At 44.7% G+C, this 20,786-nt stretch overlaps 1 protein-coding gene across 1 annotated transcript in view; it reads left to right on the top strand.

The window, feature by feature from the left end:
* Positions 1-20,786, top strand: part of LOC126183933 (uncharacterized) — a 76,848-nt gene that overhangs the window by 44,824 nt on the left and 11,238 nt on the right. Inside the window, exon 2 of the mRNA XM_049926280.1 lies at positions 7,941-8,053. Coding sequence (XP_049782237.1) covers positions 7,941-8,053 — 113 coding nt within the window. The remainder of the gene's footprint in view (positions 1-7,940; positions 8,054-20,786) is intronic.

Here is a 20,786-nt window from a genome sequence, read left to right as displayed (position 1 = left end):
CGGAAGGCGAGGCGGAGTGCATGGCGTTCGAGGATTTGGAGGGCTTTATAGAACCGGGGAGGGGCGGAAATCCAAGCGATGCTGGCATAACAAAGGATGGGGCGGATCATGGATTTGTAGATGTGAAGGATGGTGGAAGGATGCAGACTCCACGTCCGGCCGGACAGGAGTTTCAGGAGGTGGAGGCGGTTGTGAGCTTTGTTTTGGATGGTAAGGAGATGGGGAGTCCAGGTGAGGTGGCGGTCGAGTGTGAGGCCAAGGTATTTGAGGGTATGAGTGAGGAGGATAGGACGGCCATAAATGGTGAGGTAGAAATCATGGAGGCGGAAGGAGCGGGTGGTGCGGCCTATGATGATCGCCTGGGTCTTGGAGGGATTAACACGGAGGAACCACTGGTTGCACCAAGCGGTGAATTGGTCAAGGTGGGTTTGGAGGGTACGTTGAGACCGCTGAATGGTAGGATAAAGGGCTAGGAAGGCGGTGTCATCAGTGAACTGGAGAAGATGAACAGGAGGGGGAGGTTTGGGCATATCAGCAGTGTACAGGAGATAGAGGAGAGGGGAAAGGACAGAACCTTGGGGCACGCCGGCAGAGGGGTAGAAAGTACTGGAGTTGGAATTGTGGATAGTTACATAGGAGGGACGATGGGAGAGGAAGGAAGCAACGAGACGGACGAAGTTGATGGGGAGAGCATAGGTCTGGAGTTTGAAAAGGAGCCCGGGATGCCAGACACGGTCATAGGCGTTCTGGAGATCAAGGGAAACAAAGATAGCAGAGCGACGGGAGTTAAGTTGGAAGGAAAGAAGATGGGTAAGGTTAAGGAGCTGGTCATCAGCAGAGAAGGAAGGCCGGAAGCCACATTGGGTAAGAGGAAGGAGGCGGTGCCGGTTAAGGTGGCGGTGGATACGGCGAGAGAGGATGGCCTCAAAGACCTTACTGAACACGGAGGTGAGGCAGATGGGACGATAGGAAGAGGTAGCAGAGGGGGGTTTGTTAGGCTTAGGGAACAGCAGGACACGGGAAGTATTCCACAGGTCAGGGTAAAATTCCAGTGGAGAGGAGGACATTGTACAGGGTAGCAAGGACAGACAGGAAGTATGGAGGGGATTCCTTGAGGTGACGGTAGGTGACGCCATCATGACCAGGGGCGGTGTTGAGTTTGGAGTGGAGGACGAGTGTGATGTCTTGCGTGGTGATGGGAGTGTTGATGTCGGAGGGGGGTAACCGATCCAAGTACTGGAAGCTAGGGGCGAGTGGGGGGACAGAGGTGTCAGTGCGGTCAAGGACGGTGGGGAAGAGGGAGTAATCAAAATGGGGATCGTCAGGAATGGAGAAGACCTCGGATAGGTGGGAAGCAAAATGGTTAGCCTTACTGAGGTTGTCAGGAAAGGGTCGATCGTCATGGAGGATGGGGTAATGCGGGGTGGGATTTCTCTCTCTCTCTCATTGCAGCTCCTTTTATACACGATTGTCATGCGCAGTCACAGACGTTTTACTGTCCAGCGCCATCTGTCGGACATTTTGTGAACTTTTTTTGGTTCTAATAAAACCCCATGACATTCCAAGCATGTGTGTCAAAACATTAATTAATAGTTTCAGTACCTCAACCTTCGCTAGTACAATACTTGATACATTTGCTTTACCGTCCAAACTTTCCCTAACTGATATCGAGCTATAGAGTCTCACTATTCCAGTAACGCTACTAACTAATACATCCTGATGTAAATCTCATTTCAGTCACTTCTAATTTTCCGTTTAAAAAGCAACGGGTTTGAAAAACACTGTTCGAATCGTTTGATTCATCTTGCCTCGTAAGAAGTAGTTCGTCCTGGCGTTTTCCGGTCGCCCGCATCTGCCGTCTTTCCTTGCTGCATCCTAAGATTCCGTCATCACCTCATTCCTGTACCCTCTGTGTGGGTTTATCATGTGACTCACAATTCATGACATACTGGTTGCTCCAAAATTGTTACCGTCAGGTGCCTAGAACTGGTGGCATTCGTTCACTTCTCGCCTCCGTCTTGGCACAAAAGAGCTGGGGCATACTTTTGGTTAACTACATCATCACTTCAGAGAGATATTGTTTTTCTTCGTCGTGGCTGAAATATTTCCCAGCACTTGAGTACCGTCTCGTACTCCCAGCTAAGTCAAGATATTTGTGCGTGTTTCTCTGGATTTTTTGGACGTCATAAGGCCGACCAGATTCGGGTCCAAGGTACTGTTTAATTATCATAAAACACAAGGTGAGTCAGGAGGAAAGGTACATACTTTGAGGGTTGATAGTATTGGTGATCCTGAACAAAAATCTTCAAATGAACACACACAATTTTCTTAGCCGTGTCCGACATAAGGCTGTTTGAAAATCACAGGCATCAGTCGCAGGTCTTTCTTCACCAGCTGTCACATGCGAATACATCCACAGCAACATTAGATGTTGTCTGTACTGGCCATTTCAAGGCGCAGTTCACATGTGGTGAGGCGACGAGTCCTGCAAGTGCACATGTTGTTTGCCTCCAATCTCAGTACCAAAGTGGTTACACCAGTGTGCCGGTACTGTGGTGCTGTTACGTGTACAGTCAAAACAGTTGATGATGGGCTTTTTGACCATCTTTTGAGAGGAAATGTACACAGTTAAACAAAATATGATATCACAGTGTTCCATTTACTATCCCTTGCATTTATCCTGGTCCCTGTTGCTTTTATTAGCTTCCTCGGAAACCGTTAAGAGCAGGATATATTTTGACATGACTTATCGTTCAGAATCACTAATACCATCACCCCTCGAAGCATGTAACTTTCTTGCTGAGTGTCTGCCTGCTCAGCTAAGTGATAACGTGTTTGCCTCCCATGTGGTGGGCCCGGGTTCGCTTCACGACCGGGTTGGTGATTTTCTCGGCTCGTGGAGCGGATGTTGTGTTATCCTTATCACCGGTACGCAAGTCGCCCAATGTGGCGTCGACTGCAATAAGACTTGCAACTCGGCGGCCGATCTTCCCCGGATGGAGCCTCCCGGCCATCAGTACCACCCTATCATTTCATTTTTCCTCCTGACTCACCCTGTATACGAAATAGATTAAACATTTTAATGTAATAATAATAATAATAATAATAATAATAACTTGTTTACTTGACTTAATAGTACATTCTTTTAGCGCAACGACGAAGAAATTACAATTCAAAAAGTATACCGTTTGAAATTTGAGAAGTACATGCGTCACTCAGTTAATTTAAACACCATAATAGCAACATACTCTTACAACTATGATAACTTTATAATTTACAGAATATATAACTGAAGTGTGCGTTCACATTTATAATAATTTCTCAAAGCACTGCCATTATACACTACTGGCCATTAAAATTGCTACACCACGAAGATGACGTGCTACAGACGTGAAATTTAACCGACCGGAAGAAGATGCTGTGATATGCAAATGATTAGCTTTTCAGAACATTCACACAAGGTTGGCGCCGGTGGCGACACCTACAACGTGCTGACATGAGGAAAGTTTCCAACCGATTTCTCATATACACAAACAGCAGTTGACCGGCGTTGCCTGGTGAAACGTTGTTGTGATGCCTCGTGTAAGGAGGAGAAATGCGTACCATCACGTTTCCGACTTTGATAAAGATCGGATTGTAGCCTATCGCGATTGCAGTTTATCGTATCGCGACGTTGCTGCTCGCGGTGGTCGAGATCCAATGACTGTTAGCAGAATATGGAATCGGAGGATCAGGCGGGTAATACGGAACGCCGTGCTGGATACCAACGGCCCCGTATCACTAGCAGTCGAGATGACAGGCGTCTTATCCGCATGGCTGTAACGGATCGTGCAGCCACGTCTCGATTCCTGAGTCAACAGATGGGGACGTTTGCAAGACAACAACCATCTGCACGAACAGTTCGACGATGTTTGCAGCAGCGTGGACTATCAGCTCGGAGACCATGGCTGCGGTTACTCTTGACGCTCCATCTCAGACAGGAGCGCCTGCGATGGTGTACTCAACGATGAACCTAGGTGCACGAATGGCAAAACGTCATTTTTTCGGATGAATCCAGGTTCTGTTTACAGCATCATGATGATAGCATCCCTGTTTGGCGACTTCGCGGTGAACGCACATTGGAAGCGTGTATTCGTCATCGCCATACTGGCGTATCACCCGGCGTGATGGTATGGTGTGCCATTGGTTACACATCTCGGTCACCTCTTGTTCGCATTGACGGCACTTTGAACAGTGGACGTTACATTTCAGATGTGTTACGACCCGTGGCTCTACCCTTCATTCGATCCCTGCGAAACCGTACATTTCAGCAGGATAATGCATGACCGCATGTTGCCGGTCCTGTACGGGCCTTTCTGGATACAGAAAACGTTCGACTGCTGCCCTGGCCAGCACATTCTCCAAATCTCTCACCAATTGAAAACGTCTGGTCAATGGTGGCCGAGCAACTGGCTCGTCACAATACGCCAGTCACTACTCTTGATGAACTGTGGTATCGTGTTGAAGCTGCATGGGCAGCTGTACCTGTACACGCCATCCAAGCTCTGTTTGACTCAATGCCCAGGGTTATCAAGGCCGTTATTAGGGCCAGAGGTGGTTGTTCTGGGTACTGATTTCTCAGGATCTATGCACCCAAATTGCGTGAAAATGTAATCACATGTCAGTTATAGGATAATATATTTGACCAATGAATACCCGTTTATCATCTGCATTTCTTCTTGGTGTAGCAATTTTAATGGCCAGTAGTGTATATGCTGGTCTGCAGACTATGACTAGCACACATCGTTTTCGAGAACGCTCGGGAAGTGCGCGTTTTATTTGTTTATTTATTTATTTTAGTTTAGACAAGATAATTTCCTTTCTAACATCCGTCAGTCAACATTCTGCGTTTTGCTGGATGTACCTGTGGATTCACGAACTACGTCGGATGTGTTGTTGGCATTCCGTGACTGGGTGCCTTTATCTGGCTGGAATTACTGGTCAGGCCGCAAGTCCATCCACACGAGCAGGCTCGCCGCAAGCAACTGAAAAATATTTTTATTAAATGTAATTTATAAGGTCGAGAACTCTTTGTCATTTCCGAGACTCCGATATAGTTTCCAAGCTTCTTTATTCTCCGAAAGTAATCTGTGAAATTTTGGAAATTCTTCTTCCTGGTCTTATTCTGTGTCTCCAACAGGTCGGCAATTTTAATTCGGATTTGGCAATGTTGGTGGTTGCGGGTGGCCGGCTGCCCTTAGTGATACCACCTCTTCCCGCCCCTCCCCCCTCCCACCACCTCTCCCCCTCATGGATGGAATTTGTGTACTCCACCTGCCTGAGTCGAGTGTTATATCATGTGCAAGTGTGAGAACGTTTTTCAACAGTTTTAGAATCTTGTAACTGGGACGGGAAGTGGGTATCAGCCCATTATTCACGTAGTTGGATGTGAGAAACCGCCTAAAAGCTACATGCAGGCTGCCCGCCACTCAGGCCTTCGCCATTAATACGCCGGGCGGTTTCGATCCGAGGGTGGCTCACCTCTCCGTGTCCTAGTAGCGGATGCTTCATCGGTCTCGAATATACTGGTGGTTCTGTAATTTTTAAATTGATTTATTTATAAATATAAATGTTACCATTGAAGGTAAAATTCCGAATTCCTGTTTCATCTGTCTGATTATCTAAAGAGCAAATGTCACTGTACCGCTTACAGCATTGGTAGACAGGACGTTAAACTCAGTGGTTTGAGACAAGGAACCAGTGGTCGGAATATTTCAAGCAACGCAAGGTCTTGAATCGGCAATGCGTGTGAGTCAAATATTTGTAAAGGGGATATATTTTACAGCATGTAGCTTCCTGCAGCATCCTCTTTATAGACACTGCCTTAAAAACAATACACGATCGTCAATAAATTGCTCACGTTGGTTATTTAGTTAGTTCTCTATTCATCCATAGATCATTTACAAAATATCAGACATGTCTTTTTAATTAAAAAGGAAACAGTTTTGAAGAAATTAAACAAGTCATGCATACAATAGTATTATCTGAAGTTGTGCTACTAATTTTGATGTATTGAGTACAATATTTTTTGTCATATTTGCAAAAGAGTTTGCAAGTGATCTAAACCAAATTGATTTTACACTGTATCACATCACCTGTCACTGCCCATACTACACATAATTAAACACTTCACTATATTGCTCTCTCTCAATCTCTCTCTCTCTCTCTCTCTCTCTCTCTATCTCTCTCTTTCTGTCTGTCTGTCTCACTCACACACACACACACACAAACACACACAGAGAGAGAGAGAGAGAGAGAGAGAGAGAGACGCGCGGTTTGAGGCGCCATGTCACGGATTGCGCGGTCCCTACCCCCGGAGGTTCGAATCCTCCCTCGGACATGGATGTGTGTGTTGTTCTTAGCGTAATACGTTAGTTTAAGTGTGTGCAAGTCTAGGGACCGATGGGCTCAGCCGTTTGGTCCCTTAGAAATTCACATACGCACACACACACACACACACACACACACACAAACGCGCGCTCTCGCGCACTTTCGGCTGGCATCGATACACTAATGACACTTTCGCCAATCTATTGCATTCAACGTGTTGTGCCCCAGCACTGTCTGAAATATTGTAGTAAGCACCTCACCGCAATTAATGAGATGTTGAATTCAATAAAATGGGGAGGAGTTAGAAGTATCTATTACAGAATAGGATCTTACAATGTGGTTCATTCAACTATGACAGTTCGGTGTAGAATGACAGTTTTTTCTTATTAAATAATATCAGTTTCGTACTATTGCCTACTCTCTGTTACCTAAATAATCCTTGACTTTATAGTATGAATGATTTAATAAGCATGCTTTAATTGACTTTTTAAACATTTGGATTTCAGTTGTCTCTTTAATATCTTCGGGAAATTTATTGTACAATTTTATTCCCTTGTAGAAAATCCTGTTTTGTGTTTTTTGGTTGGTTGGTTTACCACAGTCTACAGTTCTGAGTGGCAGTCGAAATTGGAGCATTACTCGTTATAGGATCTTGTAGAATCGCATTTTATGCATGGTACAGTAGGATTTAGTGTTCGGGAAGCCAGCGGAATGTATAGAGAAAAGTTTCGCAACAGGTACTATCCGAATTGGGAAAAAATTATGGCAAGGTATGTAAGCGTTCAAGGAACTGAGTCTTTCAAGATACACAGAGCTGACTAACGTTCTCGAGAAAGGCTGTTCGCACAGTACCGTTTGAGCAGATGGAGTTGGATCGTCTGGAACAAAATTCTTCATTATAAACACACGTCAGCTTGCAATAATCTGCGGACTGGGGAGCAACAGTTATACTCCTATAGTAAAAAACGACTCGAAGCTATGGGGTCAAATGATTTTGACCCCAGAGTTCAGTTCTGCTAATGGGTTGTTCAGCGCCACACTGCATTACCTAACTTCTTACATTTTGTATTGTTCACTTTGAACAGCTGATATGAGATTAAGTTGTCGTAATAAGATTTAAATTGTTTGCACTACTAAAAATATTTTCATCTGCGCCGATTAGTTTTTTTCTCTCAATTTGTTCAGTTTTGAATCCTCTACAATGCGTACAATTTTGTCCTCGTATTTCACCTTTTATCCTTCAGTAATTTCAGAATGCACCGTTGTCATTCAAGACACACTGCTATGGAGCTATAGAATACGGGCGTTTGGGATACATTAACCTTTCGTTATTTCGCATCATGTTCTCATTAATTTTCTTTCTCAAAACTTTTCAGATCTACGCAACTTTCCTCTTGGTTCCTTAATATATGTAGCACAGAATGTGAAGTGTTGACGTACGTAACTATTTTCGGAACACTATGCATCAACAGCGCAACAAAGTTTATTTTGGATTTGGAAAAAAACGTTTGTGAATGTTGAATTTGGCTTGCTTTTTGACTTTCTCACCATCGCACTAATAACTTTTCCAGACATGAACGATGCCAGAAAAAAGAAACAAGAGATCGGAGACATGTGGCCGATGCTGCTCATACCATTCATCATACAGGCCGTGGTGCTGCCATTTTTCCTCACTTCACTGAAGGTATGCCACACTTATATACTTGGAATTTGAAACAGCTCCTTTAGTATGCACTGTACTTCACAGAATGGTAGTTCCATCGAGTTAAATATGGAGTTTCAAATAGAACAGAGTCATCACCAGTGTTTTTGAAACTGTTGTTTATGAGGAATCGATATTTTACTAAGCTGACAAGTATTTCCATTGTAATACGCTATTGTACGTTTACTATTGAACCTACTTGTGTTGATCAAGTTACATTACACGTTATTCAGTACTAATGATCTGCTGTGTTACACAGTACCAGCTGAAAGGCAAAGCTTCTGAGTGAACTAATTTGTCACTTAATAAAGTAAAAACGAAGCACTGACAATGAGCATTGGTACAAGAATGTATTTATTGTACACATAACAAGAACCACGTATGTCTTTCCTGCAGTACACTGAAGAGCCAAAGAAACTGTTACACGTACCTAATAGCCCGCATCTCGTGGTCGTGCGGTAGCGTTCTCGCTTCCCACGCCCGGGTTCCCGGGTTCGATTCCCGGCGGGGTCAGGGATTTTCTCTGCCTCGTGATGGCTGGGTGTTGTGTGCTGTCCTTAGGTTAGTTAGGTTTAAGTAGTTCTAAGTTCTAGGGGACTTATGACCACAGCTGTTGAGTCCCATAGTGCTCAGAGCCATTTGCCAGCCGTACCTAATATCGTGTTAATTCCCCTGAGAGAATACAGAACTGCCGCAACACGACGTGGCATGGACTCGACTAATGTCTGAAGTGGTGGAAATTGACACCATGAATCCTGCAGGGCTGTCCGTAAGAGTGCGAGGGGGTGGAGATGTCTTCTGAACAGCATGTTGCAAGGCATCCCAAGCATGCTCAATAATGCTTACGTCTGGGGAGTTTGGTGGCCAGCGGAACTGTTTAAACTCAGAAGAGTGTTCCTGGAGTCACTCTGCAGCAGTTCTGGACGTGCTGGATTTGCACAAGTCCGCCGTAATGCACAATGGACATGAATGGATGCAGGTGATCACACAGGATGCTTACGTATGTTTCACCTGTCACAGTGGTATCTAGACGTATCAGGGGTCCCACATCACTCCAACTGCACACGTCCCACATCATTACAGAGCTTCGCCCGCATCTCGTGGTCGTGCGGTAGCGTTCTCGCTTCTCACGCCCGGGTTCCCGGGTTCGATTCCCGGCGGGGTCAGGGATTTTCTCTGCCTCGTGATGGCTGGGTGTTGTGTGCTGTCCTTAGGTTAGTTAGTTCTAAGTTCTAGGGGACTGATGACCATAGATGTTAAGTACCATAGTGCTCAGAGCCATTTGAACCAGCCATTACAGAGCTTCCACCAGCTTGAACAGTACCCTGCTGACCTGCAGGGTTCATGGAATCATGAGGATGCTTCCATACCCGTACACGTCAATCCGCTCGATACAATATGAAACGAGACGTCGACCAGGCAACATGTTTCCAGTCATCAACAGTCCAATTTCGGTGTTGACGGGCCCAGGTGAGGCGTAAAGCCTTGTGTCGTGCAGTCATCAAGGGTACACGAGTGGGACTTCGGCTCCGAAAGCCCATATCGATGACGTTTCGTTGAATGGATCGCACGCTGACACTTGTTGATGGCTCAGCATTGAAATTTGCAGCAATAAGCGGAAGGGTTGCACTTCTGTCATGTTGAAAGATTCTCTTCAGTCGTAGTTGGTCCCGTTCTTCCTGGATGTTTTTGCGGCCACGGCGATGTCGGAGATTTGGTGTTTTACCGGATTCCTGATATTCACGGTACACTCGTGAAATCGTCGAACGCGAAAATCCCCACTTCATCGCTATCTCGGAGATCCTGAGCCCCATCGCTCGCACGCTGGCTATAACACCACGTTCAAACTAATATAAATCTTGATAAACTGCCATTAAAACAGCAATAACCGATCTAACAACTGCGCCAGACACTTGTTGTTTTATGTAGGCGTTACCGACGGCAGCGCCGTATTCTGCCTGTTTACATATCTCCGTATTTGAATACGCACGCCTGTATCAGTTTCTTTGGCGCTTCAGTGTAAACTGTCGAAGTTTATTATCCTCTAAATGAAGTTCTAAAACAATTATTTGCTTACATAACAGATATGACTTGTTTTCCATTCAATAGGGGTATTCGTTTACGTGACGGAGATGATTTGTTTTACATTCGTCTATTTTAAAAGTAGCACATGTAATCTTCATTCACTGTCTTCGTACAGTTAAGATGGGTCCACATTTCATAAACAACGCACCCAATCCTTATTTCTCTTCCATCATCTGAAAACTTTCTTTCGCAAAGCAGTAATTCTACATCATTATTATCACGGCTGAGTGCACCTAGTTCCATTGCTCCCACCGAGGAAAAGTCCTAGGAAGTGTCGGGAATCAAAGCCGTGTCCTTCCACATAGTTCTTCCCCTGAAATTTTTATCTTGTGCTTCGAATGACTAATGGATGGTTTACCTGTGCTCTGTGTGTTTATGAAACAAGGGACCGATGACCCCTGCAGTTTGGTCCCTTTAATCCTCAAACCAACCAACCAACCTTCCACATAGTCAGACACGCTGACCACTGAACTACGGAGGTAGGCCAATTACAACAGAGATTTTCTTAAATATATGTTATGGCTTATAAGAAATAATCTGCTATCATATTGCGTTGAATATACTGGATTTTATGTCATATTATATGGACTACGAAGTATTTCATACTGCCAACATGCCATCTTAGGCTTCATAACATGTCAATAGAATCAACTGTATCCATAGCCAAAAATCGAGGAAAACATAACGATCTACTAGTCATTTACTTAATAAATTGCATATTTTTAATCGTTATGGTACATTTTCAATAATTATTTTATATTTTTTAAAACCTATCTGCAAAAGTTTTGCGCGGGAGCGAAAAGTGTTTTCCGCGCCACAGCTCACACGATGTCTGGAGACGATCTAGACTTGCAACAGAGAAACACGGAAACATTTTGAAATAGTTCGTGCATCTCTCGTTTGGGAGATCACTCGACAGATGAAAAACAAAAAAAAAAAAAAAAAATATGTCGTGTCACTGGGGCCTCCCGTCGGGTAGACCGTTCGCCGGGTGCAAGTCTTTCGATTTGACGCCACTTCGGCGACTTGCTCGTCGATGGGGATGAAATGATGATGATTATGACAACACAACACCCAGTCCCTGAGCGGAGAAAATCTCCGACCCAGCCGGGAATCGAACCCGGGCCCTTAGGATTGACATTCCGTCGCGCTGACCACTCTTTTTTTTTTTTTCATTTTTGTTCGTTGTTGATCGTTGTTGTTGGTCGTTGCGGACGTCACATGACATCCGTTCAAGTTCGTTGTTGATCGTTTCACTCAGTTTTTTTTTATTACAGAGGCCAACCAGCTCTCTGACCGAACACGCTGAGCTACCGTGCCGGCATACCACTCAGCTACCGGGGGCGGACAGATGGAAAATCATGGTATTCCGTATTGCCCGACTATTCCATGATACCCGAAGTTCACCTACATGTGGCACAAATTTCAAGATTCTCGGATGCTGCCGATGTCTTTTTTTCCTGCCTGTCAGTCCAGTAATAAAGCGAAAGAAACTCTAACGAGTTATTGCTGTAGTTAGCGCTCTCTGTGACAAAAGTAAGCTTTCCCACGCTAGCTTTCTTATGTGGAGGAGACGGAGTCAGGCATACCGAGTTCCTTTAGTGACGCTGGAAGATGAACCCCGCAGTGACGAAGAGTCCAGGTCCGTTGCCCGCGGTCTCGGTATGTAATAAAAACAGGTTCTGAAGCCGGCACCTGTTCCGAAAGTCGGCGCGGACTGCTCCAAGGAAACGGGACGGCGGCGAGTCCGACGAGATGTTTGGGCGGGTCAGTGGATGGCTGACCTCCTCTGGCCATCCGGAAGCAGGTCAAGGAGTGCCTTGTCTCGCAGCAGACAGCATCACTCCTCGCTCTTATTAACGACGGAGAATGTATCACGGCCCATTCGAACATATCTCTACGATGTCACACGTCACGCAGGCACCGCTAATATTTCATAGACGGTTCAAGGTATCGAAACAAGGTTTCCGAGAACTTTTAGTGAGCAAAGGACAATTATTTTCCTGTCAGGTCAACAGTAGTATCTTTTGTATATACCGAGATACTGAATCAACTGCGGGCCTTTTACATAAAAACATGTACAGCGTCTCATTTTGACATTCGACCATCCCTTCGAAGCAGAAGTTTTTGTAATACATCTCACATACTTACGAATAAAACAATGACACTTTTTACGATACTACCGCGTTTATTCTCGAAGAATCACTCATAAATAGTAGTTATAAAAGAAAGAAAGATGTGAAACAAACTTAACAAAGAGCGCATGTGTCTAAACCATTTGAGTAATCACCCATCTTTGTTGTTGCTGTGGTCTTCAGTCCTGAGACTGGTTTGATGCAGCTCTCCATGCTACTCTATCATGTGCAAGCTTCTTCATCTCCCAGTACCTACTGCAACCTACATCCTTCTGAATCTGCTTAGTGTATTCGTCTCTTGGTCTCCCTCTACGATTTTTACCCTCCACACTGCCCTCCAATACCAAAATGGTGATCCCTTGATGCCTCAGAACATGTCCTACCAACCGATCCCTTCTTCTAGTCAAGTTGTGCCACAAACTTCTCTTCTCCCCATTCCTATTCAACACTTCCTCATTAGTTATGTGATCTACCCATCTAATCTTCAGCATTCTTCAGCAGCACCACATTTCGAAAGATTCTACTCTCTTCTTGTCCAAACTATTTATCGTCCATGTTTCACTTCCATACATGGCTACACTCCATACAAATACTTTCAGAAACGACTTCCTGACACTTAAATCTATACTCGATGTTAACAAATTTCTCTTCTTCTGAAACGCTTTCCTTACCAATCCCAGTCTACATTTTATATCCTCTCTACTTTGACCATCATCAGTTATTATGCCCCCCAAATAGCAAAACTCCTTTACTACTTTAAGTGTCTCATTTCCTAATCTAATTCCTTCAGCATCACCTGACTGAATTCGACTACATTCCATTATCCTCGTTTTGCTTTTGTTGATGTTCATCTCATATCCTCCTTTCAAAACACTATCCATTCCGTTCAACTGCTCTTCCAAGTCCCTTGCTGTCTCTGACAGAATTACAATGTCATCGGTGAACCTCAAGGTTTTTATTTCTTCTCCATAGACTTTAATACCTACTCAATATACAGATTGAATAACATCGGGAAGAGGCTACAACCCTGTCTCACTCCCTTCCCAACCACTGCTTCCCTTTCATGTCCCTCGACTCTTATAACTGCAATCTGGTTTCTGTACAAATTGTAAATAACTTTTCGCTCGCTGTATTTTACCCCTGCCACCTTCAGAATTTGAAAGAGAGTATTCCAGTCAACATTGTCAAAAGCTTTCTCTAAGTCTACAAATGCTAGAAACGTAGGTTTGCCTTTCCTTAATCTAGCTTCTAAGATAAGTCGTAGGGTCAGTATTGCCTCACATGTTCCGATATTTCTACGAAATCCAAACTGATCTTCCCCGAGGTCGGCTTCTACTAGTTTTTCCATTCGTCTGTAAAGAATTCGCGTTAGTATTTTGCAGCCGTGACTTATTAATCTGATAGTTCGGTAATTTTCACATCTGTCAACACCTGCTTTCTTTGGGATTGGAATTATTATATTCTTCTTGAAGTCTGAGGGTATTTCGCCTGCCTCATACATCTTGCTCACCACATGGTACAGTTTTGTCAGGACTGGCTCTCCCAAGGCTTTCAGTAGTTCTAATGAAATGTTGTCTACTCCCGGGGCTTTGTTTCGACTCAGGTCTTTCTGTGCTCTGTCGAACTCTTCACGCGGTATCATATCTCCCACTTCATCTTCATCTACATCCTCTTCCATTTCCAAAATATTGTCCTCAAGTACATCGCCCTTGTATAGACCCTGTATGTACTCCTTCCACCTTTCTGCTTTCCCTTCTTTGCTTAGAACTGGGTTTCCATCTGAGCTCTTGATATTCATACAAGTGGTGCTCTTTTCTCCAAAGGTCTCTTTAATTTTCCTGTAGACAGTATCTATCTGATCCCTAGTGTGATAAGCCTGTACATCCTTACATTTGTCCTCTAGCCATGCCTGCTTAGCCATTTTGCACTTCCTGTCGATCTCATTTTTGAGACGTTTGTGTTCCTTTTTGCCTGCTTCATTTACTGCATTTTTATATTTTCTCCTTTCATCAATTAAATTCAATATTTCTTCTGTTACCCAAGGATTTCTACTAGCCCTCGTCTTTTTTCCTACTTGATCCTCTGCTGCCTTCACTACTTCATCTCTCAAAGCTACCCATTCTTCTTCACTGTATTTCTTTCCCCCATTCTTGTCAATTGTTCCCTTATGATCTCCCTGAAACTCTCTACAACCTCTAGTTCTTTCAGTTTATCAAGGTCCCATCTCCTTAAATTCCCACCTTTTTGCAGTTTCTTCAGTTTTAATCTACAGTTCATAACCAATAGACTGTTGTCAGAGTCCACATCTGCCCCTGGAAATGTCTCGCAATTTAAAACCTGGTTCCTAAATCTCTGTCTTACCATTATATAATCTATCTGAAATCTGTCAGTATCTCTAGGCTTCTACCATGTATACAGTCTTCTTTTATGATTCTTGAACCAAGTGTTAGCTATGATTAAGTTGTGCTCTGCGCAAAATTCTACCAGGCGGCTTCCTCTTTCGTTTCTTACCCCCAATCCATATTCACCTACTACGTTTCCTTCTCTCCCTTTTCCTACTGACGAATTCCAGTCACCCATGACTATTAAATTTTCGTCTCCGTTCACTATCTGAATAATTTCTTTTATTTCATCATACATTTCTTCAATTTCTTCGTCATCTGCAGAGCTAGTTGGCATATAAACTTGTACTACTGTGGTAGGCGTGGGCTTCGTATCTATCTTGGCCACAATAATGCGTTCATTATGCTGTTTGTAGTACCTTACCCGCATTCCTATTTTCCTATTCATTGTTAAACGTACTCCTGCATTACCCCTATTTGATTTTGTGTTTATAACCCTGTAGTCACCCGACCAGAAGTCTTGCTGCTCCTGCCACCGAACTTCACTAATTCCCACTATATCTAACTTTAACCTATCCATTTCCCTTTTTAAATTTTATAACCTACCTGCCCGATTAAGGGATCTGACATTCCACGCTCCGATCCGTAGAACGCCAGTTTTCTTCCTTCTGATAACGAGATCCTCTTGAGTAGTCCCCGCCTGGAGATCCGAATGGGGGACTATTTTACCTCCGGAATATTTTACCCAAGAGGACGCCATCATCATTTAACCATACAGTAAAGCTGCATGCCCTCGGGAAAAATTACGGCTGTAGTTTCCCCTTGCTTTCAGCCGTTCGCAGTACCAGCACAGCAAGGCCGTTTTGGTTAGTGTTGCAAGGCCAGATCAGTCAATCATCCAGGCTGTTGCCCCTGCAACTACTGAAAAAGCTGCTCCCCCTCTTCAGGAACCACACGTTTGTCTGCCCTCTCAACAGATACCCCTCCGTTGTGGTTGCAGCCGGCCACGGTGATCTCGCGGTTCTAGGCGCGCAGTCCGGAACCGCGCGACTGCTACGGTCGCAGGTTCGAATCCTGCCTCGGGCATGGATGTGTGTGATGTCCTTAGGTTAGTTATGTTTAAGTAGTTCTAAGTTCTAGGGGACTGATGACCACAGATGTTAAGTCCCATAGTGCTCAGAGCCATTTGAACCATTTTTTTGTGGTTGCACCTACGGTATGGCTATCTGTATCGCTGAGGCACTCAAGCCTCCCCACCGACGGCAAGGTCCATGGTTCATGGGGGGTCACCCATCTTACTATGTACAAATAAAAACGCTACCATAGACCTATAGCATCGAATCCTAGTAAATTGCTTGGTGTCCTTGTCTTAATGCTTGTTTCAGACGTTACTGTACGTTTATAGTAATATTTTTCATATTTTCTGATAATGTAGCGAGCCATTGTCCTTTCAGTCACCTTCATTGAAGAAAGTGGACTTTGTCTTATGCTTCTCACCCGAGCTTGCCATAAAATCATAATAGTATCGAAACTCGAATCATGTGAAGGTGTTTTAGTGACTTTAGGTCCGTAATGAAGTAATCACAGGCGCACTGTGTGCATCTTATGTGCTGAGTCACTATCGCCGTTGGAATTAAATGCAATATAGCATACAGTTTTTCATCTCTCTTGAATGAACTCTCTTTGAAAGAATCACATGACTGTCTGGTTTGAAAACGCAGATAGCCAAGCGCAAACAGTATACAGGGTGGTCCATTGATCGTGACCGGGCCAAATATCTCACGAAATAAGCGTTAAGCGAAAAAATTACAAAGAACGAAACTTGTCTAGCTTGAAGGGGGAAACCAGATGGCGCTATGGTTGACCCGCTAGATATCAACTACGCTTTCTTAAGTAGGAACCCCCATTTTTATTACATATTCGTGTAGTACGTAAAGAAATATGAATGTTTTAGTTGGACCACTTTTTTCGTTTTGTGATAGATGGCGCTGTAAGAGTCACAAACATGTGGCTCACAATTTTAGACGAACAGTTGGTAACATGAAGATTTTTTAAATTAAAATACAGAACGTAGGTACGTTTGAACATTTTAGTTTGGTTGTTCCAATGTGATACATGTACCTTTGTGAACTTATAATTTCTGAGAACGCATGCTGTTACAGCGTGATTACCTGTAAATACCACATTAATGCAATCAATGCTCAAAATGATGTCCGTCAACCTCAATACATTTGGCAATATGTGTAACGACATTCCTCTCAACACTGAGTAGTTCGCCTTCCGTAATGTTCGCACATGCATTGACAATGCGCTGGAGCATGTTGTCAGGCGTTGTCGGTGGATCACGATAGCAAATATCCTTCAACTTTCCCCACAGAAAGAAATCCGGGGACGTCACATCCGCTGAACGTACAGGCCGTGGTATGGTGCTTCGACGACCAATCCACCTGTCATGAAATATGCTATTCAATACCGCTTCAATCGCACTCGAGCTATCTGCCCGAAATCCATCATGTTGGAAGTATATCGCCATTCTGTCATGCAGTGAAACATCTTGTAATAACATCGGTAGAACATTACGTAGGAAATCAGCATACATTGCACAATTTAGATCGCCATCGATAAAATGGGGGCCAATTATCCTTCCTCCCACAATGCCGCACCATACACTAACCCGCCAAGGTCGCTGATGATCCACTTGTCGCAGCCGTCGTGGATTTTCCATTGCCCAATAGTGAATATTATGCCGGTTTACGCTACTGCTGTTGGTGAATGACGCTTCGTCGCTAAATAGAAAGCGTGCAAAAAAATCTGTCATCACTCGTAATTTCTCTTGTGCCCAGTGGCAGAACTGTATACGACGTTCAAACTCCTCGCCATGCAATTCCTGGTGCATAGAAATATGGTACGGGTGCAAGAGATGTTGATGTAGCATTCTCAACACCGACGTTTTTGAGATTCCCGATTCTAGCGCAATTTTTCTGCTACTGTTGTTCGGATTAGCCGCGACAGCAGCTAAAACACCTTTTTGGGCATCATCATTTGTTGCAGGTCGTGGGTGACGTTTCACATGTGGCTGAACATTTCCTGTTTCCTTAAATAACGTAACTATCCGGCGAACGGTCTGGACACTTGGATGATGTCGCCCAGGATACCGAGCAGCATACATAGCACACGCCCGTTGGGCATTTTGATCACAATAGCCATACATCAACATGATATCGACCTTTTCCGCAATTGGTAAACGGTCCGTTTAGACACGGGTAATGTATCACGAAGCAAATACCGTCCGCACTGGCGGAATGTCACGTGATACCACGTACTTATACGTTTGTGACTGTTACAGCGCCATCTATCACAAAGCGAAAAAAGTGGTCCAACCATAACATTCGTATTTCTTTACGTACTACACGAATATGTAATAAAAATGGGGGTTCCTATTTAAAAAAAAACGCAGTTGATATCCGTTTGACCTATGGCAGCGCCACCTAGCGGGCCAACCATAGCGCCATCTGGTTTCCCCCTTCAAACTAGACGAGTTTCGGTCTTTGTAGTTTTTTCGTTTGATGCTTATTTCGTGAGATATTTTCCCCGGTCACTATCGATGGACCACCCTGTAGTAGATGTGTATACACAGTACCTCACTACTGCTGGCGACAACTACGTATTTACCAGCGCAGTGCCACGAGCACATTACAAACGGACCTGTGGCAACCTTTCGAAATGGATTGACATGTAGTCATTCATTATTTTTATTTTTCATACTATTTAAACAGGTCTAAATATTCCGTTTTACATCGTACAAAAACATACTAAAATTAATTTAGTTTGAATACAATGTATTAATGTTCCACAAAAATGCACACATCAAAAAAAGTTTTGCATCACCTCGGTTCCGAGAGTTCCGAAACCTGTACGGTTCCGAGAGTTCCGGAACCTGTACAGAAAACTGGAATAGAAATCAACATAAACATCATTTCCGCCCTTTTTATTGCTCATGAAAACCACACATTGCATGTTGTACCGCCATATAGTGACACCTTCAGAGGTGGTGGTCTAGATTTCTGGAAACACCGGTACTTTTAATACCCAGTAGCACGTCCTCTTGCATTAATGCCTGCCTGTATTCGTCATGGCATACTATCCACAAGTTCATCACGGCACTGCTGGTCCAGATTGTCCCACTCCTCAGCGGCGATATGGCGTAGAGCCCTCAGAGTGGTTGGTAGCTCACGTCGTTCATAAACAGCCCTTTTCAATCTATCCCAGGCATGTGCGATAGGGTTCATGTCTGGAGAACACGCTCGCCACTCTAGTCGAGCGATGTCATTATCCTGAAGGAAGTCATTCACAAGATGTGCACGATGTGGCACGAATTGTCGTGCATTAAGACGAATGCCTCGCCAATATGATGCTGAAACGGATGCACTATCGGTCCGAGGATGGCATTCACGTATCGTACAGCCGTTATGGCGCCTTCCTTGACCACCAGCGGCGTACGTCGTCCCCTCACAATGCCACGCCAAAACAGCAGGGAACCCCCATCTTGCTGCACTCGCTGGACAGTATGTCTAAGGGGTTCATCCTGACTGGGTTGCCTCCAAACACGTCTCCGACAATTGTCTGGTTGAAGGCATATGCGACACTCATCGGTGAAGAGAACGTGATGCCAATCCTGAGCGGTCCATCTGAGATGTTGTTGGCCGGCCGGGGTGGCCGTGCGGCTATAGGCGCTTGTCGGGAACCGCGTGGCCGCTACGGCCGCAGGTTCGAATCCTGCCTCGGGCATGGATGTGTGTGATGTCCTTAGGTTAGTTAGGTTTAAGTAGTTCTAAGTTCTAGGGGACTGATGACCACAGATGTTAAGTCCCATAGTGTTCAGAGCCATTTGAACCATTTTTTTGAGACGTTGTTGGGCCCATCCGTACCGTGCTGCATGGTGTCGTGGTTGCGAAGATGGACCTCGCCATGGACGTCGGGAGTAAAGCTGCGCATCATGCAGCCAGTTGTGGACAGTTTGAGTCGTAGCACGACGTCCTGTGGCTTCACGAAAAGCATTATTCAACATGGTGGCGTTGCTGTCAGGGTTCCTCCGAGCCACAACCGCAGGTAGCGGTCATCCAATGTAGTAGTAGCCCTTGGGCGGCTGAGCTAGGCATGTCATCGACAGTTCCTTGCTGTCTGTATCTCCTCCATGCTACCGCTTTGGTTCACTCCGAGAGACCTGGACACTTCCCTTGTTGAGAGCCATTCCTGGCAAAAAGTAACAATGCGGTCGTGATCGAACCGCGGTATTGACGGACTACAGACAACACGAGCCGTGTACCTCCTTCCTGGTGGAATGTCTGGAACTGATCGGCTGTCGGCCCAACTCCGTGTAATTGGCGCTGCTCATGCATGGTTGTTTACATTTTTGGTTACGCTTAGTGACATCTCTGAACAGTGTAAGGGACTGTGTCTGTGATACAATGTCCACAGTCAACGTCTATCTTCAGGAGTCCTGGGAACCTGGGTGATGCAAAATTTTTTTCGATGTGTGTATGTCAAGCATGTTTCTCGGTCGACTTTCCCGCTTCGCTGACGCAAGTTGCGTGTAAGGTGGTGGTGTATAACTCAACAATGCCAGTCCGTGAGAAACGGCGTGCTGTAATTGAGTTTCGAATTCGAAGAGTTAGTCCTTTCCTTTAGCATGACAAAACAAGACCACACATGTGTGCTGCGACATCTGCAACAGTCAGACCCCTCGGGTTCACTGTCATGGACGATTCTTCATACAGCCTCGACTTGGCCCCATTCGGTTTTCATCTGTTTCCAAAACTTAAAGAACACCTTTGAGGACTTCAGTTTGATAATGATGAAGCTGTGCAAGCACAGGCGATGTTGTGACTCCATCAAAAAAGTCAAACATTCCAAAGTGACGGTTTCAACAAACTGGTCACTCGTTGGGAGATATTTGTTTGTCGCCAGTGTAACTATGTTGAGAAATAAATATTTCGACATGATAACGAAGCAGGAAAATCTGAAGCTGGGGAAGCATGGGGAGAGTGGCAGTGGCGGTGGTGGTGGTCGAGGGGGGGGGGGGGTGCTTAGAGTGCTGTAGGGGAAATGGGAAGCGCTGGAAGGGGAGTGCCGTTCTAAAGTGAAGCCTATGCT

Source organism: Schistocerca cancellata, chromosome 4, assembly GCF_023864275.1.
Source record: "Schistocerca cancellata isolate TAMUIC-IGC-003103 chromosome 4, iqSchCanc2.1, whole genome shotgun sequence".
Taxonomy (NCBI): Eukaryota; Metazoa; Arthropoda; class Insecta; order Orthoptera; family Acrididae; genus Schistocerca; species Schistocerca cancellata.
Note: the sequence above shows the minus strand (reverse complement) of the source record. Positions and strands in the feature narration are given on the sequence as shown.